General features: G+C 38.9%; 1 protein-coding gene across 4 annotated transcripts in view; it reads right to left on the minus strand.

The window, feature by feature from the left end:
* Positions 1-10291: 10291 nt before the first annotated feature.
* The window catches only part of MACROD2 (mono-ADP ribosylhydrolase 2), a 2138630-nt gene continuing 2124644 nt past the window's right edge, over positions 10292-24277 (minus strand). For 3 of the 4 annotated variants that reach the window (XM_078149709.1, XM_078149710.1, XM_020986265.2), the window contains 3 exons: positions 20038-20124; positions 17644-17708; positions 10292-14160 (listed from right to left, as the gene is read on the minus strand). In XM_078149709.1, the coding sequence (XP_078005835.1) occupies positions 17647-17708; positions 20038-20124 (149 nt within the window). In that variant the 3' untranslated portion in view covers positions 10292-14160; positions 17644-17646. The remainder of the gene's footprint in view (positions 14161-17643; positions 17709-20037; positions 20125-24277) is intronic. The other variant, XM_078149711.1, reaches the window with a different exon arrangement.

Here is a 24277-nt window from a genome sequence, read left to right on the forward strand (position 1 = left end):
TTAACCTCCATTTTGATGCATCTCACTGATAAAGGCAAACAGATATTTGGTATTATTATTCTTGATGATGATGATGATGATGATGATGATGATGAAAACATAAAAGGATTGCAAAGCACGCTGTAAGTATTATCTCATTTTCATCCTCACAACAATCCTGGGAAATAGGTGCTTTTATAATCACTATTTTACAGCTGCAGAAACTGAGTCAGATGGAGGTTATGTGACTTACAAGAAGGTCATGCCTTTGAAGGAGGGTTCATGCAATAAAACAGCTAAAAAAATTAAAATGTTTGACAGTAATTGTCCATGGATTGAGATGAGAAACATTCTCAGGATTAGAAAATACTGGGGCTAGCACAGATCTCAAGATCAACAATTAAATTTAACTCAACAGTCCTCGGATCCCTTTGGACAACAGGGTGAAAAGCACATTTTGTTAATCTAAAATCAGGCACATATACATCAGAAAACAACAAAATAAAAATGGAAATATTTAAAAGTGTTCCGAAAGTTAAAGATTCCTCTATCACTGGTAACTTTCAAGTAATCAATGTTTTTCTAAAGGAAATTTCTGTTCAGATATGGATTGGAGTAGATGGCTTCAAAGGGTTTTATTTCCAACTCCAAGATTCTGTGGTTCTATGAGATAAAATAACCACCCCCCACCACTACTCTCTCTCTGCCAAGTTAGGAGCTTATGTATGAGGTTGACCCACATCAAAAATTATCCCATGATCACATGTTTTCTCTTCTTATTATCTCCTCCTTTTTTCCTTCCTCTCCCCTTTTGGTCAATCTAGTCACTGGTGGCCCTTTTCCTCTGAGATGAACAGTTCAAGGTAGCTCTTTCCTCTTGATTGCCTTTTCCTTTTAAGAAATCTAATGAATTATTATTTTTATCTTTGTATTTCTGCATCATTATGGAGTTAATCTATCACACTGGGATCAGTTAGGACAGCAGCATCAGTGTGAATTCACTAATACTAAGGATTGATTAGGGGCAGCTAATTAGGTGCTACAGTGGATAGAGTGCCAGGCCTGGAGTCAGGAAGTCTTGTGTTCAGATCTGGCGTCAGACATTTACTAGCTTTGTGACCCAGGGCAAGTCACTTAACCCTGTTGTCTCAGTTTTTTCATCTATAAAATAAACCACAGAAGGAAATGGCAAGCCACTCTAATATATTTGCCAAGAAAAACCCAAATGAGGTCACAAAGAGTCAGACATGACTGAAAATGACTAAACAATAACAGTGAGCATTTGTTAATAAAGAATTATTAATAAAGAACTAAACATTTTGGTCAGAATTTTACCTTGGGAAGATTATTTTGGTTGCTGAGTGGTGGATGATTAATCATCTAGGAGAGAGGCCAGGAGCAGAAAGATCAACTGGGAGGCTATTGTAATAAATAATCTAGGATAGAGTTGATGAGGGCCTGAACCAGGGTGAATGTGGTATAATTGGAGAAAAAGAGAGAGATGCAAGAGATGTTGGGAATGTAGAACTGCCAAGACTTGACAACTGTTTGTCTATGGGTATGTGTGTGAAGTGACTATGGGAGGTGACAGGGAAGTCAGAGATGATTTTGATGTCATAAAAGTGAGTGACGTGGAGAATGGTGTCACCCTCAACCAAAACAGGGAAGTTTGAAGGAGGGTCTGGCTTACAAAGGAAGGTGAGTTCTATTTTGAATATGTTGAATTTGAGCTGCCAATGGGACATTGAGATAACTTGCAAGCATTTGGTGATGCAAGACTTTTTGTCCTGAAACAAGTGGGGTGCATATATAGAGAAGGAAGTCATCTGTGTAGAGATAATAACTGTACCTTCAGGATCCAGTGAAGGGCCTTTAAATAGTTGTTAGGAATTCAATAAATGGGACAATAGTAAGAATAAAATGGAGGTGACAGATTCTAGAGATGTGGAGGTGGAGTGCTGTAGGTCTTGGTCATTGATTTGATATGAGAGGTGAGGAAGAAGGAAGAGGCAAAGATAACTTCAAAATTGTGAATATGGGAAATTGAGTATATGAAATGGTACCATGGACAGAAATGGTGGAACCAGGCTTAGGGAAAAGATTCTTTTCAGACATGTTGAGTTTGAAGTACAATGAGACATCAAGATGAAGATGTTCTTAAACCAACTGGAAAGACAATTCTTTACCTCAGAAGAGTGGTCATAGCAAGAGATATTAATGGAAAGTTCAGATGTTACATGAAGTTTCCAAGGATAAAGGCAAGAGAAGAATAAGATCATGAACCACATATTAAAATTACTGAAAAAGCTGAGAGGGTGACATAGAGGTTGCTAGATGATAAGAAGAATCGAAGAGGGTTCTAGACATGGATTTCGAGGACCTTAGGAGATGAAAGGTCATTGAAAAATGACAGTGGAGGAATAGTCAAGAAGTAGCTCTAGGGAGTAGGAAATATGCTATGATAGGATAGGATATGATAGTGCATTTGTAGAGGAGCTGGGTTTTTGTTAAAGTGAGGAGGGAGAAAGAATAATAGTTGAGAAGTTTGAGGATAAAAGAGAATTTGCCAAAGGAATGGAAGGGTTCTAGAGGATATGGCAAAATATGCTAGAAGATGGATGAACATGGTAGGAATGAGGTTGGAAAGATATAGGGCTGACTAGAAAAGGGATGTACATTTAGGAAAAAGTAATATAGGTATGCTTTATTTCAGTCAAATAGCTTAAGATGGGGAAACCTTGATTCACATGCCAACTGGAGCCCTATTGGTTAAATTCCAGAGAATGAGATTGTTCCCTGGCTGAGGCACAAAGAACCAGGTTCTCATGGAAAATGCTACCCAAGCCATCCAGGAAACAGTTCAGCTCTTTTTCACATGTTTTCTGTCCCTTATAGGAATTCTTTATAGGGGGAAAAAAAAGAAAGCAACACTGGCAAGGGGGAAAGCATTTCTACCTCTTCACTTTCCTCCAATCCCTAGTCCCTGGTGGACCAAAGCAGTAATAAAGATTTGTAGAAAAAGAACCTGGTGCTCCTGAGAGAGGAGTTACTTAAAGAGTATAATGTTGCTGCAGAGAAAAGGCTTCAACTAGTGGGACAATGGAGAGGCCCAGAAGAGGAACAGTCTCACCTAGCAATCCATGCAAGGTACAGACTAGAGACCAAGGACATACAGACCTATTGCCCAGAGCTATGAGTTGCTTAAGGCATGTGAGTTTCCTTATTCATGTACCTCACTGTTGTTAGGTTCTCTATGGGTATGGAAACTATTTACATTGATAGAAGCATGCGCTCAAAGCTTATGGGGTGGACACTTACATTTTGATTATTCTTGCTTTTGCTATCTGTTGATTAAATGCTATGTGATGATTATTTCTAATTTTTTTTTGTATTTAGTAAGTGTTATTTTATGTTTGTTCCTGATTTTTACCTTCTTGGTAATTAAACATGTCATATTTGAGAATTAGTGGTGTCACTGTGATTGATTTGTGTAAATAGGAAGCCCAACAGTAGGGGGCTCAGAGCTACAGTGGCAAGAGGTAGTAGAGGTAGTAGTGGATCTCCTCCCTTCACACATAGCAGATGACCTCTAGGACCCTGAGAGTTGAGTGGCATCCACTTGGCTGTAGCCATGGTTGCTCTCCTGGGTAACCACTCCAACCTGCTAAAATTGGATGCAGGTGGTATGTGTGGGCTAGACTCAGACAAGGAAAAAGAATTCGTAGAGTGTGGAAGTCAGTTCCAGGCTTTTAAAAAATCCTTACTTATTCTGGGAACACCTGCTTCCCGGTATCCTATACCTTTCTTCCTTTTCTAAGCTAAACTTCTTGAGAGATTTATAATTGGTGCTTCTACTTTCTGCACTCTCTGTAGTCTGGCTTTTGATATCATCATTTAACTGAAATTTTTCTCACCAAAGTTGTCCATGATTGCTTAATTGTTCAGTCTCATGGCCGTTTCTTTCTTCCCTCATCTTTATTGACCACTCTGAAGCCACTGATACTGTTGTTCATCTCCTCTTTTCTAGGTTTTCATGACACTGCTCTTTCCTAGTTCTCCTACCTACCTCCTTCTCAGACTCCTTTGTTGTATCCTTAAGTGTCCTTCATGCTCTTTCCCCCCTCTATGTCAGGGATTATTAATCTTGTGAACTGAATTCCAAATAATGATAGCTAATACATAAATAACAACAACTTATTTAAATATAATTATATAAATGCTATATAAGATAGCACCTACTATGTGCCAGACACTGTAGTCAGTGCTTTGTGCCATAGGTTCTAATTGGTACTGGAGAGCCAAGATTAACAAGGAGTTGCACTAAAGCAACAGGTCTTACCATTTGTAGAATTAACCACTATAAGGTGCTTGTATATTGTATCTTGGATGACCCTTTCCAACTCTCATCTCTATCAATACTACTGATACTTCTGTTTCCCATTAGTGAAAGGAAGAGGTTTTTCTGATTTGGGGAAGCAGTTGTTGGCCAGAATAGACATCCAGGCTCCATAAGTAAAATCTTTGAAATCCATTTCCTTACAGGTTAAGGAAAGGTTGGTTCTTAGTAGTTATGCTACTGCCAGCTTGCTCAATAAATCATATCATCATGGATTTTGACCACTAAGACTGCTTGGCAGATATCTAGTTTGAATGAAGAAAAATACAAATCCTTTTTAAACATTACCCTCGGATGGCTTATCTTCAAATGACAATTAAGTGGAGACCCCTTCAAAGTATTGCCAGATTTGGAGATTTCTTTTTTATTTCAGGTTGGAAGAGCACAGGGCAGTGTGAGCAGAAGAATGGAAGAAAAGCACTCAGCCTCTTGGAGAGCATCAAGGAGAAAGACTGAGACCCTTTGAGATGCAGCAGTGGATGAAAAAACTAAATTTTCCCTCTCAGGGGGTGGTACTTTGGAGCTTTTTAAGTTGAACTTTATATGGCTGGTGTCAGAGATCAGATAAGATGGAGGTGAAAAAAATAGAGAACTGTTTTTTGTTGAAACAATTCAGGCATGAACATGCATTATTCAAGCCCCTGGAGCAATGGTCGAAGGAGGCCTTTAATAACCAAATGCATTTACTATGTGTCTTTGGACTATGCAGAAAAATAGTATGCTAGACCAGAAAGGTGGAACATTTAGCAGGAATGACAAGACCTTGTTTGCAAAGTGGGAGAGATTGCTTACCCAAGATACTGTGATATTTACCTAGATTAAGGGTCCTTATTCACTCTTCCCAACCACAGGAAGCAGACAGGAAAGGGAAAGAGGTGGGAGGCATGCAAACAGAGAAGGCTCTGGGAGTGTAACGTGCAGAAACCGAGTGCGATTTGGTCCACAGCCCAGCTGTGCTGTGAACCCGGTGATGAGCACAGAATTGCATTCTTCTCTAGAATAATTCAGAGGGCTAAATTTATCCATATGGGCCCTATCCTCTGAGCCTGAACTAAATGTGTGCAAAGGGTGGGGGCACAAGACCACCAGTCAGAGTGGCTTGCATTTACTCCTTTCCAAGCTTCTCATAATTTTATTTGACACTCCCCCCCCCAATTTATAAGGTCTGGCTAACAATGGTCTTAGATTATAAACCCAGCAAAGGACATCTTTTGTTTACTTGGTCTTACCTGATATAGCAGTAGAACATAGAAAGACCACGTCACCCTTACCCTATTCAGTAAACTCCCAGTGGTTCCCTATCCCCTCCAGGATTAAATACAAAAATATTCTGTTTGGTATTCAGAGCCCTTCATAACCTGGGTCTCCTCTAACTTTCTGGTCTTCTTACATCTTATACTGCTTCCTACCTTCTCTCCCCCAACTCCCACAGAACAAAATGATCCAGTGACACCATCCTCCTGGTTGTTCCCAGAACAAGACATTCTAGGCATTTTCACTAGCTGTCTCCCATGCCTGAAATGCTTCTCTCCCTATCCTCCCAGCTTTCCTTATTTCCTTCAAGTCCCAGCTAAAATTCTACTTTTTACAGGAAGCCTTTTCTAATCCCCTTCAATTTTGATGCCTTCCTTCTGTTGATTAGCCCCAATTTATCTTATATGTCATTTGTTGCACATAGTTCTTTGCATATTGTCTTCCTCATTAGGCCGTGAGCTCCTTGAGCTCGGGGACATGAGAGCGGAGAATGCCTTTTACCTTCCTTTGTATCCCTGGCACTGAGCACAGTACACAGTAGGAGCTTAATATGTGTTTCATGACTGACCAACTAGAGCACAGTCTCCTTCATTCCCTGGCTAGAATAATAAAAGATTTTTCATTTATTTTGTAAGTCATTTAAAGTTTTTCTACATTGAAAAGTGAGGGTGTGTGTATGAGGGTTGCTGGGCTTTTTGCACTTTGATTTGAGGAAGGCTGGCGCAGGGCATAGATTGCTTTAATCCAGGGGATTCCTGGATTTAAAGGCTGCCTCTGGCAAGTCACTTAGCCTTTTTGAGTTTCTGTTTCCTCATCTGTAAATTATGGATAACAATACTTTTAGGATCCTTCTTATAGGATCAAATGGGACAACTAATGTAAAGGACAGTAATTATTGCTTTTGTAGAGAAATTATCCTTTAAATTTAAGGGAAAACCAAAATTCTACCTGTCCTACCTCAAATACATTGCTTTTCATAGAATCATAGAATGTAAGCACTGGAAAGGAACTTAGAAGTCATCTGGTCCAAAGGCCTCATTTTACAGATGAGTAAACAGAGGATCAGAGATTTGAAGCAATTTGTGTAAGATGACCCTATCAATTAAGAGGACCCCAGATTTCCTGAATCCCAGTTTGCTGTTCTTTTTTTTCATTATGCCATTTTGCATCTCTCACCTTCATCTAAAGCACTAGTTAGAATTTCCTAATAGATCATGCCCTGACTTTCCTTACCCTGTAATCACTTCTTTTATCCTCTCCTAACCCTCCACCATTCTCCCCCTACCCCTGCTTTCCACCTTTTTCATCCTTGGAGTTATTTTACATTAGATGTTCTTAATCTAGGGTTCATGAACTTTAAAAAAAATGAATTTTTCCATTTCTGTATAATTGTTTTCCTTTGTCATCTGATGTCTTTTATTTTAGGCATTTCAAAACATTATTCTGAGAAGAGGTCCATTTGACAATCTGCTGATTGTCAAAGGGATCCATGACATAAAAAACAAACAAACAAACAAACAAAAAACAGTTAAGAACTCCTGACCTATAAGCTTATCTTGAACCTGTAATGCAGAACATTATTTTGCCATTTAGGTAGTAGGGCCCTTTAAGCCATGGAAAGCAAAAGTTGGTGCTTAATCTTGCCCCAGACCTCTTTCCTCCTAAATCTAAACAATAGTGAAATATACTCTTGCATAGTTCAGCATAGACCCTATCTCCAATGCAAATGAATAAGAAAGCTTGCAATATAATTGCTTTAGATAATTATTTTTACACCAGAGACCAGGACATCTGGTCTGGTTTGTGTGATCCCTGACCCGTAATAATGGGGTGCTTGGGTGCTTGTGCTTGTACTTGTGCCCCAATTTCTCCCTAGTCTCAGAAACACTGTCTCTAACAACCATTCCCCAGCCCAAGGACACTGTGCCTAGCAGTTATTCATGCATGGGCCTCAGCATGACCCTTATCTCTCTTCCTGGTACAGCTACACAGAGCTGGGCTGCTCAGGCCCCAGACCTCAGATCACGTCTCTGGAAGCCTCCCAATTCCTCAGTAAGTTCCTGTGTTGTGAGAAAGCTTTCCCTTGTTGCAGAGCATTCTTTCATCAAGACAGAGGGAGAGGGGTGTCCTTGGCCAGGACTCTTCCTCCTGCCAGACTCCAAAGATCTATCCCCCTCCCTGTCCGGTATACTCCCTGTACTTTCCCATCCATAGCCCCAGACACCTGCACCTTTGAATTACCTCATCAGTGTTCCTAGCACTTCTTTCCCATGCTCTTTTCCATATAAACCCTAGCTCGACCCCTGAACGGGTTGCTTGATTTGGATGTGCATACCCCTGGCAGCCTCATGCTAATAAATCCACATTTTAAATTACATCTGGGTCTTGCTCGCTGATTTCTCGGTACAACAAACACTTTCTAGGGAGAAGGAAATAAGCATTTATTGAGCTTTCTTTCTTTTTTCCTTTTTTTTCCTTTTCTTTCTCTCTCTGTCTATCTCTTCGTTACTATGTGTCAGGTACTGTGCTAAGTACTTTACAAATATTATCTCATCTGTTCACAACAACCCTATAAGATAGGTACTATTAGAATCCTCATTTTACAGTTGAGTAAACTGAGGTAGACAGAGGTGAAGTCACTTGTGCAGGGTTACCCAGATAGCAAGTCTCTGAGGCCATATTCTAACTCAGGTCTTCCTGACTCCAAGCCCGGTGTTCTATTGTACCACCAGTCACTTTTTTAGGGTATTTTTGCCTTTTGATGAGTATTATCAGAAAGACTTTGTTATGTAAAGGGAAGTGGATACTGTGAGCTTTAAGCCATACGTTGTTATGTCATCATGGAGGCCCCAGAAGCATAAAATGTTAGAACTGAAAAGGGCCCAATTCCCTCATTTTATAGCTGAAAAATCTGAGGCTCAAAATGGGTCTTATCTAAAAGATCACACAGATCAGAGATTGGAATTCAGGTCTCCTCAATCCCAAATCAGTGGTTTCTTTCACCAAGATCCTAATAGGGATACACTTCTTGCTTTTCTAGTTTTTAGCAAAGAAAAAAAAAGATGATATACAACAAATTGTTTTGAGTTTGCTCTGTGTGTGTGTGTGTGTGTGTGTGTGTGTGTGTGTGTGTGTGTGTGTGTATGTGTGTATGTGTGTGTGTTTATAGGTGTGGTGGGGGCAGTCAAAAGAGGCAGCCTCCAGTAATGACTGGAAAGTGAACTTGAAAGACCTGGGTTCAGATCCCAGATCTGATAGAACGTGAAGTATTATAATGTGAAGTAACAGTTACTTCATCTCCACAGGCTTCAGACACCTCTCTAGGTTTTATCTGCTAAATCTTAGTGGGTTGTCATCTACTGTGGTGGAATAAGTTTCATATCAGAAGGTATCTATGCTGAAAAAAATCCCAACTCCCCCGCAATGCCTTCCTATATTCATATAAAAATGTCAGATTACTTTAAATTCTGGTAAAAGCACATTTTCTTAATGTGGCCTCTTATTTTTAAGTAGAGTTTGAAATCAAACTCAGTAACAGGATAGTCTACTAGTTAGTACAAAAGTTAGTAAAGGACTTGTAGCTGGCAGCATTAAACAGATATCTTGTGTTTAGTACTTTTTCCAAAGTATGTTCAGATCTATTACTTTATTTTATTCTCATGAGAATCCTATGACACTGTGAAGGTAGATATTGCCATACCATTTTAGAGGCAGGAAAATTGAAGTGCCAGGAAGTAACATAAGTTGCCCCAGATCTCCCTATTAGTCAGGATCAGGAGCTGGACCAGACATCTGTCAGGTTTCTTAGCTTGTTCTCCATCCTGTACCTTCTGTCCCTCCCTTTCCCTTCTCAAAAACCAACACCCTGAAAGCATTAGTGGTCTTTATCCCATAGATTACCAATTAGGTTAATTAATGCCTCTGGAAATCAGTGGCAGGCCTCAGGCATAGAAGAGATGAGAAAGAAAGATAAAGGATAAGAAAGAGACAAAAACTGCTAAGCCATGGGATGACTTTAGTAACTGTCCTTTCTAGTATCAGTCTATAAGCAGTATCACCATCTCAGGTCAACTTCTCAGGCCTACTGCCCAGATATTTCTTTCATACCTCATTTGCTATAGGGAAAATGGATCTTTAGTGGGAAGAATATTAAAAAAAAAAAAGAAGTTCTGGCTTTTTAAAAATCATCAACTCCCTAGTTTTGGTTGGCAAAAGTAGCCAGAGTCCTAGTAGGTCTATTGGACTCTCATTCACTTTATAGTTAAGAGTGACAGTCAATGAGCCACGTCTTCCAAAATAATATTTTCCAGAGAAGTTCATTGTTACTCATTTCCATAATCATTTAATGATCTAATAATCCTCTATTTGCATAATTGGCACCTAGGACTGTCCCTGGCTCCAAGGTACAGGTACCTACTTGCCCCTGGTTTCCCTTCTGCAGCTTCATTTCCACATAGACTAGTATCTTAGGAGGAAAATCCCCAGATTGATCCCGAACTGACAACTGACTAAGATCAGTGGGTAAAAGTTTAATTACATGAAAAATCTGAAGTGTGTGCTGGCAACCAAGTGTACAGTGTAGAGTCAGAAAGGAGATCTTTGGGTTGCTAATTTGCTCACTGATAATTAGTCAATCTTACAAAGACACGAGCCTTTCAGTCATCCTCTTGAATTAGTTTTATTAGTATTCTGCATTAACAAATGTAGTATGAAGGCATCGGTTGTTTAAGGTTTTCAATGTATGGCACGGACAGAAGGAAAGTAATAGATTTAGAAGCAGTTCAGCACTTAAATGCTAGATTAACAAAGGAGGCACGTCTAATTCTATTTAGCAGTTTATACCAGGTATCAGAAGACGTTTTGCAAGCAACAGACTACATTTATTTGCATTAAGTAAAAACATATTTTGATCAAGAAAATTACATTTTTTTCAGATTTTCCTTTATATCACAAATGTCAGGGTAAGGCAAATCCTTAATGAATCATATGATAAAAACCCTATTCCCCAAGAAAATATATTAAACATATTCTGCTAACTTCGTAATTTTTCAAAGCAAAGCCGACATGCACCACATAGAGAGAAATGTCTTTTTTAATCAAGTGCATCAAGCAGAACAGTATTAATTCACAAAGAGGCTTTTCAGTGTTTCATAGAAAGATTTACAATTAGCTGCAGTGAATAATATGTGACCCAATATCACAGACAGTGTTTCAGATGTCTCCTTTGTGAGCTACTCTGAAAGAAGACTTGTCCATCATCTGAGCAGCCACCAGCTAGAGGAATAATGCATTGTCTCTCCCAGATTGAGAACCTTTTTTTAATTGTAACTACTATGTTAAAAGCATATTTTGATACTCTGTATGCAAACACCACTAATGTAGGTAGGGTTTTATTCTCTTTCCCCTCCCTTCCCCTCCCCTGCCCCCCATGCTATTGAAGTCTGGGTAGAAACTGACATACAGAATTCATATGCAGAAGAACTAATCAACTCGGTATTTATTCTTTTACAAAGCCTACTCTATTAATTTTAGCATCTCTAGTGAAATGACAATTCATTGTGTCCATGTTAAGTTATATCTCAGCAATTACTTAATTTTTTTTAATTTTTACTATCTGAATGAGAGTATAGTGTCTTCATTACCTTTTTTTTAAACAATAAAATCATACAGCTAAATAGCAACTCTTGAAAATCCCTAAACCAAACCAGATAACAAATCCAAACAAATTTTATATTAGGGCTCATCAGATTGAACGTATTGGCATACTTCCTTACTCTATTAGTTTTCTTGATTCACTGCTTGCATTCCTATAGTTTCCTTAAGGAGAAAACCACAGATTTTAAAGAACTACCCCACTGTGCAAGGGAATCAAAGTTAAAAGTAAGAATAGAGGAAATGACTCTCTGGGGTAATAAGGATAGGTTAGGTCTTGGACCTGGAGTCTTAGTGAAGGCCATTATTTTCCATGTTAGTGGTTCCTAAGAAGGAGATTAGGAATCTTTTATCTTTAACCACTTTCAAGCGTGGTTCTCTGTACCGTCTCTCTCATGTTGTTTTCTGTTGTAGCTCATTACTGCAAAAGAATATCACCAACATTTGGTAGCCACGGGATAATCTGCTTGCAGCAGATTGCACTTGTCAAGCATTTCACAAGATGACAGTGACTTTTTGAATTAAGTTATAAAGATGGCATAAAATAGAGAAAATATCAGAATTCATGTGGTATCATTTCTAGGACTATTTTAAAATCACTTTCTTCTTGCTTCTAAGGAAGTGGTGCTTAATGGGGCTGGAAAAAGTATATCATCCATTCCCAGATCTTTCATTGACACCATGAGAGGGAATGGCCAAGTTTCCATGATGTCAGTCTCAAGGGAATAGTTGTTGTGATGATGGGGCTTCTTCAGCTGAGGGTGAATTATGTGATAGTGAAATTGCTATATGGGTGTTATGCAGAAATATAGACTGTTAATTTTTAAAACGTAGCAACCAAGAGAGGAAAACAAATTCAGGAAGAGTTGAAAGAAAAAAAAAATATCCAGGAAGAATATATACGTATATATGTGTGTCTGTGTGTGTATACACATACACAGAAACACAAGCACACATATACTACTGTGTAAAAAGAGAAGGGAGACTTCATACAGAGGAATGAAGGCAGCTAATTCCACCTTCAGTGGAATTTAGAGCAAACATCCAATAAATGCTAATTAATAAAGTACTTAACCTAACTACATTTGGACATCCACCTGCCACAATCTGCTTGTTTAAGGCAAAAGATAAATGAAATATAAATTCCAAAGCACTTATAAAAAGGCCTGGTCACAAGTAGCTTAAAGGGACATGAGGGAAACAAGATTAGCTCTCAGGGTAGGTATAGCATGTTGCTGGGAAGGTCAGCTAATGGTGTTAATATTGCCTTCTGAGGGATTATAGTCAAAAAGATACTGGCCCACATATACCTGAGCTCCTCATACTTTCTCATCTTTTGGTCCCGCTGTCTCTTAAGCAAATACCAGTCCTCATTCTGCAGAGAGAACTAGTCTCATGGACTATTAGGGCTACCACTCCTTTTTTTAGTGCTATGCTCAGTGGTTGGCTGGGAGGAACCCAGCAACAAATTATTTTCAGACCTGGCCTGGTCAAGCAATGTAACGTCAAAACAAACCAGGAAGCAGAGACTGCAAACAGGAGCTCTAATTGCTTCTAACGGAGGGAATGTGTTCGTCAGACCTTCAAATCTTGGAAACGTGTATGTGTTCTTTGTGAAAAGCATATCCTCCTTTTGGGAAAGGCATACAAATTTAATTTACTGCATAGGCTGAAAAGGACATCCTTGCTCCTCCTCCCTTTTTCTTTTTTACTACCCAGTGACATTTGACCCACAGACCCCTGTACCCAACGATCTGGCAAAAGTGTCTTACTCAAATATCTATGCATAATTACACATCCATCTATATTGGGAAACATGATAGGAGGGATTTCAAGTGCAGTTGGTTAATATCCACAAACCAATAGTTAACATAGGATGAGTTTTAATTGGCATATATCCTTATTTAATCCAGGATTTAAACTGCTCACAACATCTAGACAAGTGCTCACTTTAAAAGAGAAGCTCTGTTTTAGTTGAATAGGGGAAAAAAATTCTACAGTTGGTGGTACCAGGTCTTGCCCTAGTCCACAGGCTATAAGAGGAAGCATATGGTAAGGACATGATGGAATAAAAAAAGCCCTGTTGTAAGTTTATGCTGCTGACAGGACGAAAATCTCAGTTCTATCTAAGGACAATGGCGATGCAAGCTGCAAAAGAGACTCTAATGATTTTACTGGCTAAGCTCATCTTACTCCGTGCTAACCTAAAAAGCTCTTCCATCATTTCTTAATGAATGCCATGGAACTAATTTTCAGTGCTTCGAGGTACCAGATAAAACCTCATTTTCTATTTTCATGTCCAGACCTTCTCCAAAGGATCAGTAAGTAGGTTTTGACTACTTCCTAACTTGTTTTCTACCTGATACTGTCTGTGGATTATGCTGCTGTCTAGCATTATGCTCTCTGAAATTTTAGGTTGTGATACAGAAAGCAACCTTATTCTCATCTGTTTCTACAAAGGGACCATTGGGCCAACCTACTCTACAAAGTCATTGAGAAAGCAAATCTGGAGAACCGAATTCATACACACATGTATGTATATGTGTTTAACCTGTCCTATTATGACTCTGGGGCAAAGTTTTTAAAGGAAAGGCATTAATACACGGTCAGTGCCTTAAAAAAAGATGATTTGAACATGGGGCACCGGCTCCCATGTCAAAAATCTTTCTCTAAATAGGTAAACAGAATAAAATGCAAGTGAAAGAATCAAAGCAAAGAATCCCCTTCTCTTTGGGCCCAAAGTCCCTCCCCCCACCCACCCCTAGCTCTTATTGACACCACTTGGTGTCATCTCAGCCTCCACTTCACCGATGCCATCAGATGCCATACATTGCCAAGGGCCGCCATGTCATTTCGTTCTTTTGCCTCATCTTGTTCATCTACGGAAGAGAAAGGGAGATTAAATAACCTGTTAAAATGAAGAGAAGGATCCCAGTGAAGACATCTTTTAGTACAGTTCTCTGAATGTCACTACTTCCTAAACATCTACAGAGAGCATCTTATCTGACTGGCACAGGCATGTAACTTTGGATATTTAAGAGACCATTGTTGACATGAGGTATCTCTAAGCAGCATATAAATACACTTCCAATGAATAAATGCTATGCTGAAGGTTAGCTTTGTTTAATGTGGTAATTAACTGAACTCATCATTTAAGTGTTCCTCTGGATGCCTAGCTGTACATATGGATGCATGAGCTAACGCTCGACACCTCAGGTTTCATGCACACACTCAATATTCCAGGAACCACCTTTGGATAATGATAGCATTTTTACAGTTGGAGGAGACTACACTGGTCTACAGAAGTGACCAGCAGGTGATCTGTAACATTGCAAATCATTCTCCAGAGGGAAATAAATAGCAATTCATGCATTATATATGTCATGTTCAAGGTCTTACGCTGGGAAATAGGTTATGAACCATTCATTTAGAGTGGGCTGTGAGTGATGGGCAAAGGCATCATGTGGTTCTGAAGTACTAATCGTGTTGGCAGGGAGAGAAGGCAGCTGATGGGAGAGATGATTTCCAAAGTATCTGTCCATAATGTCTTTGTGTCAAAATTAGGGACAATCTATCTCTGTTTGTGTGTGATCTCTGAGGTTCCTTCCAACCTTCAAAAGCTTACACCTACAAAATGCAGGAAATTGGCTTCTCCTCAGGCCTCAGAAAAATCTGGGCCTCCATCACCCCACTTGAAATACATTGGAACTAATTCCATGCCTGCTATGTCCCAAGCACTACTACACTGGCTCCTTTCTACTCTAAAATTTAGTCTACCTTGAAATGCACTTCTTGTGATTAAGGACAATCTGAGATTTGCCCTACAAAAGGAACTACCTGAAATAATAATAAAAAAAATTGCCATTTTTGTAATGCAGGCCAGTTAGGCAATCAGGAGAGGAGGGCAGTGGAGTCCATTAGTTATGGCAGCCAGCTACTATTATTGAATTCACAGAGTCATACAGGGACCATATAGAGATAGATAGATAGATAGATAGATAGATAGATAGATAGATAGATAGATAGACAGATATAGATATAGATAAATAGATAGATATAGATATAGATATAGATATAGATAAATAGATAGATATAGATATAGATATAGATATAGATATAGATATAGATATAGATATAGATATAGATATAGATATAGATATAGATATAGATATATACACACACACAAACATATATATATATATATATATATATATATATATATATATTTTTTTCTTCCTGACTCAGAGATATAACTGGTATATTCTTATAAGCAAGATATTCCCTCAAACTGATACCTTGAGTCTTATACCAGCTTCTTCCTCTCTCTACCTGAATATGTAACTGCAGAGTTCTTGACTTCCTTAAGCTAAAGTGAATTATACAGGCCTCTGTAGACTTCCTGGGCTGTAGTTATGTATGTGGCTTGATCTCCTAGATCCAGACCAAGACTGAGACCCATGGTGGTGGTGAAGTGGGAGCATATGTCTCCTTGTATACTTTATGTGTCAGGGAATGTGTTGGTACATATTCAAAATAGAAGGTATGCATAGCTGCATCTCTGGTGGGGAAGGTGGGGGGGGAAAGATGTTATGTATAGAAAAGAATTTTTCCATACTTTTGACAAAATAGCCACAGCTTAGAGTGATTAAGGGCCAAAACAAAAGCAAGAAATGTGGAGAAACAAGCATTTTAGTACTTCAGATTTAGTTCTTTTCACTACTTTTAAACAGCATTTTCTCTCCATGTCTATTTCTGTCTTTTTCCTTTTTCTTCTGTTACATGGAAGGGCACTGTTAAAATACCAGTCAGTAGAAAGGGGAAATCATGTATTGAACCTTTGCAGAATGGAGGAGGGTTCTTTCCTTTGAAAAACAAACAAAAAACCCCACTCTTATTCTATAATTTCAAGAGTGTTTTAATATTTAGCCTTGAATATAATAAAATTCCCTTAAGTCTGTGTCTTCTTGAATATTTTCCTAGCAGAATTTGCCAATCCTATGTAGCTGGTGGGATACATCATGGGGAGGAGAATTCAGTCACCATATTTCTGTACTGCCTTCCTGGGAAAAGGAGTAAGGTGATTTACAATTCAGGTGCACTATGGATTTTTCCATTGCTAAGCATTTTAGTCTAGAATTTGGACCATTTACAACTGCAAATCTAGTTATTCTTCCATTTCTGTGCAAATTATGATCTTCCTATGTTTTTAAGGTTATTATTCATCAGGCTAGGACATAAAAAGCCTCCAAAAAGCAAACCTCACACAAGTTCTTCTCCTGATTCCATATCAGTTTCTCCTTAGAGGTTTGAGCCAGGAGAGTCCTTCAAGATCATCTGATATGAGACCTTGATTCACAGATAAGGAAACAGCCCCAGAGACAGGAAGTGACTCATCTAAATGAAGTATATCTAAATGAGTTAACTCTAACTCATCCACATTAGGTAACTCCAAACTACTTAAGAATTAAGGCTAGTTTTAGAACCAGCACCAGATCTTATGTCACTCAACTCCCAAATAGAAGGTAGTTCTTCTACACATCACTATACTAAGTAAATAGATGCAAGGAAAAAAAGACCATAAGCTCTTTGACAACAGGGGCTGTCTTTCTTTTTTCTTTTTTATAACCTCAGTACTTAGCTTAATGCTTGGCACTTAGGAGGAGCTTAATAATATTTATTGATCATTGACTAAATATGACTTCAAATTTCTTTTTTAAAAAATCACTCAGCAAACAGTTGATACAGCTGGTGGATATAATAATGATGTGGGTTGTCACTCTACCTGCCTCAATCTTTAGTTTCTCCATCTGTAAAGATGGGAACAATGATACTTGCCCAAACTACCATATAGCACTGGTTGTTTTGGGACAAGACCACTGTACACTATAAAGCATCTTACAAATGCAGGCTAACATTGTTACTTTTAAATAGTATCGCCTGTATCTTGAGAATCCCTTGCTTCTAAGAAAGGCAAAGTCCTTGAGAGACATTATCAAGCTTCACACATGCTGTAGGAGATGAGCAAGTGGGAAAAAAAGATCTTAGTGTCAAAGCTAGAAAAAAGTGAGGTGCTCTAAAACTGCCTTGTCAAGCACTTAATTATCTCAAAGAACTGAATATAACATGATTCCCAACACATAAAGTGTAGTCTATGATTCTCACAGTAACTGGAAAGAATAGAAAGCTAATGAAATCCTTGGCCCGCCATATGAGTACTACTGTAGCGAGAATAAAAAGAATTGCAATAAACCATGGGGATGAATTAACAGCAGAGGTGAGCAAAGACCTGTGTATTTAATAGTAATTCTTGCAGATATTTACTAAAAGACCTACTAAATTAAAAAGAGGAAACAGAATATTACCTATTAGAGATCATCATCTTGTTGACTCTCTGTTGGGTCACTTTCATCCTGACTACTCATTTCAACTGAAAGCAAAACAAAGATAATATATTAAACTTTTGTACCAGACCCCACCTGAAATGCAAGCAAATGGGCTGAACCTAAGAATTATTTATTCTCCATTTCTTATATCTGTTGAGGATGGTGTATCTTTTTGAAGTCCCATCAGTACCACTAATAGTGGTTTGGGTTGGTGACCAGCAGGTTTCCTATAATATACAGTGATATAAATAAGACTGACCTTTTTTTTTTGTTTGTTTTTTTGCTGAGGCAATCCGGGTTAAGTGATTTGCCCAGGGTCACAAAGCTGGTAAGTATCAAGTGTCTGAGGCTAGATTTGAACTCAGGAATTCCTGAGTCCAAGGACGGAGCTCTATCCACTGCACCACCTAGCTGCCCCCCAATACTGACCTTTTAAATTTGGATTTGTGCTTTTCACAAGTTAAATAATGAAATAAATCTTACATCTGAGAATACAGAGTCATGTTTAATGTGTCTTGTGGTCTGCCATTCCATGCTGAGGGGAGACACTGAAATGGCCTATTGATAGAATCTCTTTCGAGGGTGTGGGACTGTATTTACAAAGGGGCCCTTGGCAGGGGACAAGCATGTGTCTGAATGGTGTCTGTACAAGCTTTATGTTTGGTTGGTAGTTTCACATTACTTCCAGTTACAGCTGTCATTAAAGTGTAGTTGTGGGTTACAGAAACAGCATTCAGATTGTAAAGAATATGGCAGATGCTTTCAAACCAATTGAGGTGGGACCTAAATGAAATGATTAATGTGACAGATTTTGCTTTAATGTGAAATCTCCTTCTTTTCTTGGAATGAGTACTAGTTTTTTTTTTTTCATTGTCTCTGAAAAGAGTGAAATTGGCTCTCCTTTCCAGTAGAATTTCCCAGTGCATCAGTTTGGCCTTGCAGGGTCAAGGGTATGCTTTTAGGATGAGGACTGGTGATCAGTCCTACGTGATGATGCAGGGTTCCCCAATCACCAAATGGTATTTAAAATTTAGTGACAATTCTGACTTCCTGGTGTTAGCAGTATGAGTACATTTCTTTCCAACCATGGAGATATTCAAAAGCCCAAATGAATGACATGAAAACCAAGAGGAAATGAGAAAAAAATATGGCACTGTTGTACTAGGAAGTCTGCAGCTTCTAGGGAGTCAATGCAATGCAATGTCAATGAGTCTTTTGGCTTTTCCCTGTTTTTGGTGTTCATAATTCAGAGCAGGCGCTCTGTGAATGCCAGTGGGGTGGCTACAGTGGTTGCACACTAGAATAGAAAATAAAATAAATAGCTAATCCATAGCACATGGTCTTCATAAAACATGTGTTTTTACTCTATTGTGTATGATTTTGCTGGAGCATTTGCATAGAAAGAGAATGCATAATCAGCACCATTGTTAGAAAGCCTTAGACACTCGGGAAGTCTCCAAGTGTCAGCCAGTTTAATTAGATTGATGTTTTTCAAACATCAAGGCCCATATTAGGAACCAACAACCTGTAATCTCAAAAAAAAATGATCCCCTCTAAAATGAATGCTCCATCAGGGGAAAGTAGCAGCAGATGCACTCGAAATCAGTCATGCAGGAAAGAGGTGTGGGCAGGTTTGAAACAGGGAGGACTACTACACTGTTTCAGTGGTGGGGAATCTGCGGCTTCACCCTTTAGGTACTCAAGTGCAGCCCTTTGACTGAGTCTGTCAAGTCTGTATTCAATACAAACTTGACAGACTCAGTCAAAGGGCTGCACTTGAGGACCTAGAGGGCCACATGTATAGAGTGGTTGCTCTTTCCCTCCCAGCGCTTGGTCCAAAAAAATAAATCTGCTAGGGAACCTCAGTCTCAACTCTATGTAAGAATGCGCCATTGTTGAGTTTGTTTATGAAATATACCAAGAGTGCCCAGTCCCTACTAATCACAACTCCAATCTGAAGGAAGGGGCAGAGAATAGCATCCCAATGGAATGGCAGGAAGTCCTGTCATGTGAGGGTCCACCACCATAACTAGGACAGGGCAACGAGGCCTTTGCCCTAGGTTCCATACTACATAGAAAGAAGGGTATTTACACAAAGTTAATCAGGTAGTTTTCATTCTTTTTGGCCCTGAAAATTGCTCCTACAAAATCAGTATTAAAAGGCATGGATGATCTCGTTTTTTACTAGCAGCTGCTTTAAAAAGCTGCATTTTGATGAGTACTGTAGAAGTAAATGACTTCTGAAATGTGACTTGTTATTGCAGAACATGTTGGTTCATTGAACAGATAGCAATTCCCTGATTCCTAAAGCATACATTGGGAAAATAGGCCAGATTTCTATTTTATGAGACTCTAAAGAGTTCAGAATCATACCATCAGCATATGTAGCATTTTCCACAGGGCAGGCATCTCCACCACCCACTTGCTCTGCGGATGACTTCCCTTCTCCCACTGCTCCTTCTGACATGCCAAAGGTTTGGGGTTGAAGGTGGGAGAGAGAAAGACAGAAGACAGAGTCAACAATTAATGAAGAAATGCAGCAGTCAATCAGTTATTCTTTTGCTGTCCTTGACGTCTTGAGCTTAAAAAACCTGTGATATTGGTTGACATTAAGCCTCAAGACCACTTTTTAGGGAAAAGTGAGGAAAATAATATTATGAGGAGGAAGGGTTTTATCTTCAGTGACTTTTGCTCATAAATTCTCCTTAATTTGGAAGATTATTATAAATATATACAAATTTCAAAGTTGAAAATAGAATAACAGTTAATCAGGGAAACTTGGCATAGACTATAACTTAAATTTAGTGTTTGTTTTCTTACTTTTACTTTAAAAAATCCAAAGAAGCAAACAAAAAAAGCTAATTTGCCTTAGGCAAGCCTAAAAGCTGGAAAAACCCAGTGTCATGGAAGTAAAGTTTGGAGAAAGAACACAAATAAGTTGCTCTTTCCTTTCCATATACAGCTTTAAAAAAATCTTATTTAGGACTGCAAATAGAACAACCTTTAGTTAATTTCCATCATGGTATTTCTCCACCTGAGCAGCTTCAAAAATGTTTTCATCTGTTTCCTGTGACTGAAGGTATATACTATGTTTGACTTTCTCATTGCAAGGGATCTATTTGTTATTGTGAGAAATGTGACCTTTTCTAATAGTTTTTTCTTTTTTGCAGCTGAACATCAATTATATCTTAAAGACTCCTTCCTACTAAGGTATCAGCATATGTACACTTACTTTCACAAAGGTAAAGTTTCAGGGAGAGGTGACCATTTTCACAGGTTGTCTCAATGGAAGTTAGATCTGGAAGGGACCTTTGAAATCATCTAGTTTCTCCTCCTCATTTTAGAGATGAGGATATTGAAGTTCAGAGTCACAAAGTGACTTGTTCACCTCATTGGAGGTGGGTAGCAGAGATGAGATTTGACCCCAGGCCTGCAGATGTCAAATCCAATGCTCTGGCACTGCAAAACTCCCTCTGTGATTAGAACAATAGGAGTAGCTTGAACTAGGCTTTTACAGGGGAGCCAGAGTGGGAACAGGGAGAGAGATACAGAGGTAAGGCATGTTGCATAGGTGGAATCAACAGGCCTTGGTAATGAATGGGATAGAAGAAGATAACCCCAAATTTTCAAACATTGGGAAGTAGATGGAAATATAGAAAGAAATAGTGAGGTCAGAAGCAGGAACACATTTAGGAGGAAAGATAACAAGTCAGCTTGTGGACATGTTTGGTTTATGATACTGGTGGGACATACAGGTGGAGATTTCTACAGTCAGATAAAGAGATATGGATCTGGATTTAAGAAGAGGATTAGGACTAGAGACCAGATTAAATATAAGTAATCACTATACTTGATCCACTGGAAATCCTGAAAATATAGAGATCACAAGGTAGAATATTTGAAAATCACTCTAATTAAGGTATTATCATTTGTTGGGTAATTTCTCCCTATATGATAGCAATAAGGATAAGGATAAGAAATCTGGCGAGGCACTTACTGAATAAAGCTCATGTTCTCAGTATACTTGATATCCTACATTTGGATTTTACAGAGTTAGATGACTAATTCATTTGACAAATTCTGGATTTTTTAACTTGCAGTACACTGTGCATTAGACAGCACCATCAAATAGCTACCTGTGAAATAACAGCTTCACTGTATTAGACACTTTAAATACCTTGAGAAAAGGGAAAGGAGAGGAACAAAGCTCTGAGAGCTGAAGAGGAGTGAAGGTATCCTGAGGCTAGAGAGAATGAGCAGAATGGGGGAGGTCCCCAAGTCAGAAACATATAGCACTAAAATGTACTTACTGATCATGTAGTAAAAAAAAAGTGAAGTTATCAATCAATGGGCAGGAATGACAAGAAATGCTTCCTGGGTACCACGAATTCTAACAGGTACATCTGGCTTGGCTCTCTGAATTGTGTCTGCTCATTACCTCAGATATCATGGGGGAGGAGAAACCAACAGGAGCAGGTACTGTAGAACGCCCTCATCTTTCATTTTTCTACCCCTTACTCCCTCTCCTGACTAGACACTGACCCTCAATCTACATAGCCTCTAAGAGGGCGTACCCAGAGTCCTCATTCCAAACCAACCCTCAGGCCTACTCCTCCCTTCCCAAGAGTCATGTGCCAGGCTCATTCAGCTACTCCTCTCCTCCTTGCCAAGAAGACGTGATTACTTGCACATCTGGTTGAATAGGAATTCACCAAATTTAATTCTATGCTTTGCCATCTTCTCCACCGCTCAAACCCAGTGTCCAGTGGACCTGACCATTTGCCCCGTCACTATACTCTTTAAATCTCTGGCAATTACTACGTGACCTGGCAAAGCATGGTTAAAAACCCCTGGACCTTGCCATTAGCCCCTCAGCTGCATCCTTGTGATCATGACAAACTTCTATTTGCTCTGCAGCTGAAACCTCCTACATGTATCCTCTCTCATAATTAAAAGTGAGCTTCTTGAGGGCAAAGACTAACTCAATTTTCTATTTGTATCCTTAGAACTTAGCACAGTGCTTATCCTAATAAGCTTTTTAATAAATGCTCATTCATTCAATTTCCTCATCTAGAAAATGTCATGAAAAAATGCTTTGCAAGCTATAAGGCATTCACAAATATGAGTTTTCTAGTCTGTCGTTAAATCATTTTGATGTGGGAACACATAATGCAAGGCTTTGGTAAAATGGGATTTGCTGTAAAGAAATTCGCTTTTGTAAAGAACTTCATTTGAATAAGTCTTTGATGCAAAGTGTAGGGTACACTCACGCTTATGGCTACTCTCAGAATAAAACTTGGACAGGTATCAAATATGGAGGCTCACTGGTCACTGAAGGAGATCAAGGTATATCTAATGGGCAACAGAAGGGTAGTAATGGTTACCATACATTATTAAAATATCTAGAGGACAACCTCTAGCACATTGGAAAGTTAGATCCTTCCATGGAAGACTTGCAGGGAGTTAAATACAAGCACTGCACAATATGAGAAGGTACAGATGGGTTGTGACCTGTATTGTTGAAGGTAACAGCCACATCAACGAGACAACGGATGCAATGAACTATATAACCCTTCCGAATTGCATGTGACCAATGTGGTTGATAGAAAGGAAAAAGACATCTAATTGTTAGCAATTTTCTTCAGACCTCAAACTAAATCTGCCTCTCAACCTCCAGTCAAACAAGCAATTTCACTTTGCACTGTCTTGTACCCTTGACTCTCTTGTCTTCTTTCTCATCATTGCTCATGCACTGCCAGACCCCAAACCCCTACTTGAGGGTTGATGAAAACTGCTGGAGGAAAGTATATAACCAACTAAGCTGCCTGAGTTCACCAGATTTCTGTTATTTAATCTCAGCTGGGTCCTCACTGCTGCATGAGAATCTTTTATTCTTCCTTGATTGATTCTCTATCTCAATCTCCACAGTTTCTGTTTTATAACTTCTTTTCCCTCCCAATCTACCTACTCCTCTCCCACCATACTCCTGCTCACCAGAAGTCTTCCTTATATACTACCAAGAAAATAAAGGACATCTGATGTGAGTTCCTTTTTTCCTTCAATTTTACAGCTTATATCCCTTCAACGCTTATCCTATTCTTTCCTGGCCATTCTTGCTAACTCCCTTCTATATGCCCTTCACCCATCCCTTACTCATCCTCTTGGAGCTTGCCTCTTTGATTATCATCTCTCTTTCTCTCTCTCTCTAATTTTCCTTCCCCTTTACCCAAATTTATCCTCTTCATGTATTTTTCTTGCTCTATTTCTAAGAAATTGAGTTAATAAATAAAGCTAAAGAAGAAACAAAATTATTGATTTTTGCAACATTTCTAGCACTAATAATGTTGGTGATAATAGACATGATTGCTTTACCTCTGATTTTAGGCCTCTAGTTTATCTCTATTACATATAATGCTTGCTGTTAATTTTAGATAGATATTACTTGCCATATTAAGGAAAGTCATTTTATTCCTCCAGAGCAGGTAGGTGGTGCGGTGTATAGAGTGCAAAGGTTAGAGTAAGGAAGACCTGAGTTTGAATTTGCCCTCAGACACTTACTAGCTGTGTGACTCTGGGCCTTGTTCCTTGTGTTTGTTCTTTTCCTGTTCTAAGT

Source organism: Phascolarctos cinereus, unplaced genomic scaffold (genome assembly GCF_003287225.1).
Source record: "Phascolarctos cinereus isolate Bilbo 61053 unplaced genomic scaffold, phaCin_HiC Scaffold_2;HRSCAF=192, whole genome shotgun sequence".
Taxonomy (NCBI): domain Eukaryota; kingdom Metazoa; phylum Chordata; class Mammalia; order Diprotodontia; family Phascolarctidae; genus Phascolarctos; species Phascolarctos cinereus.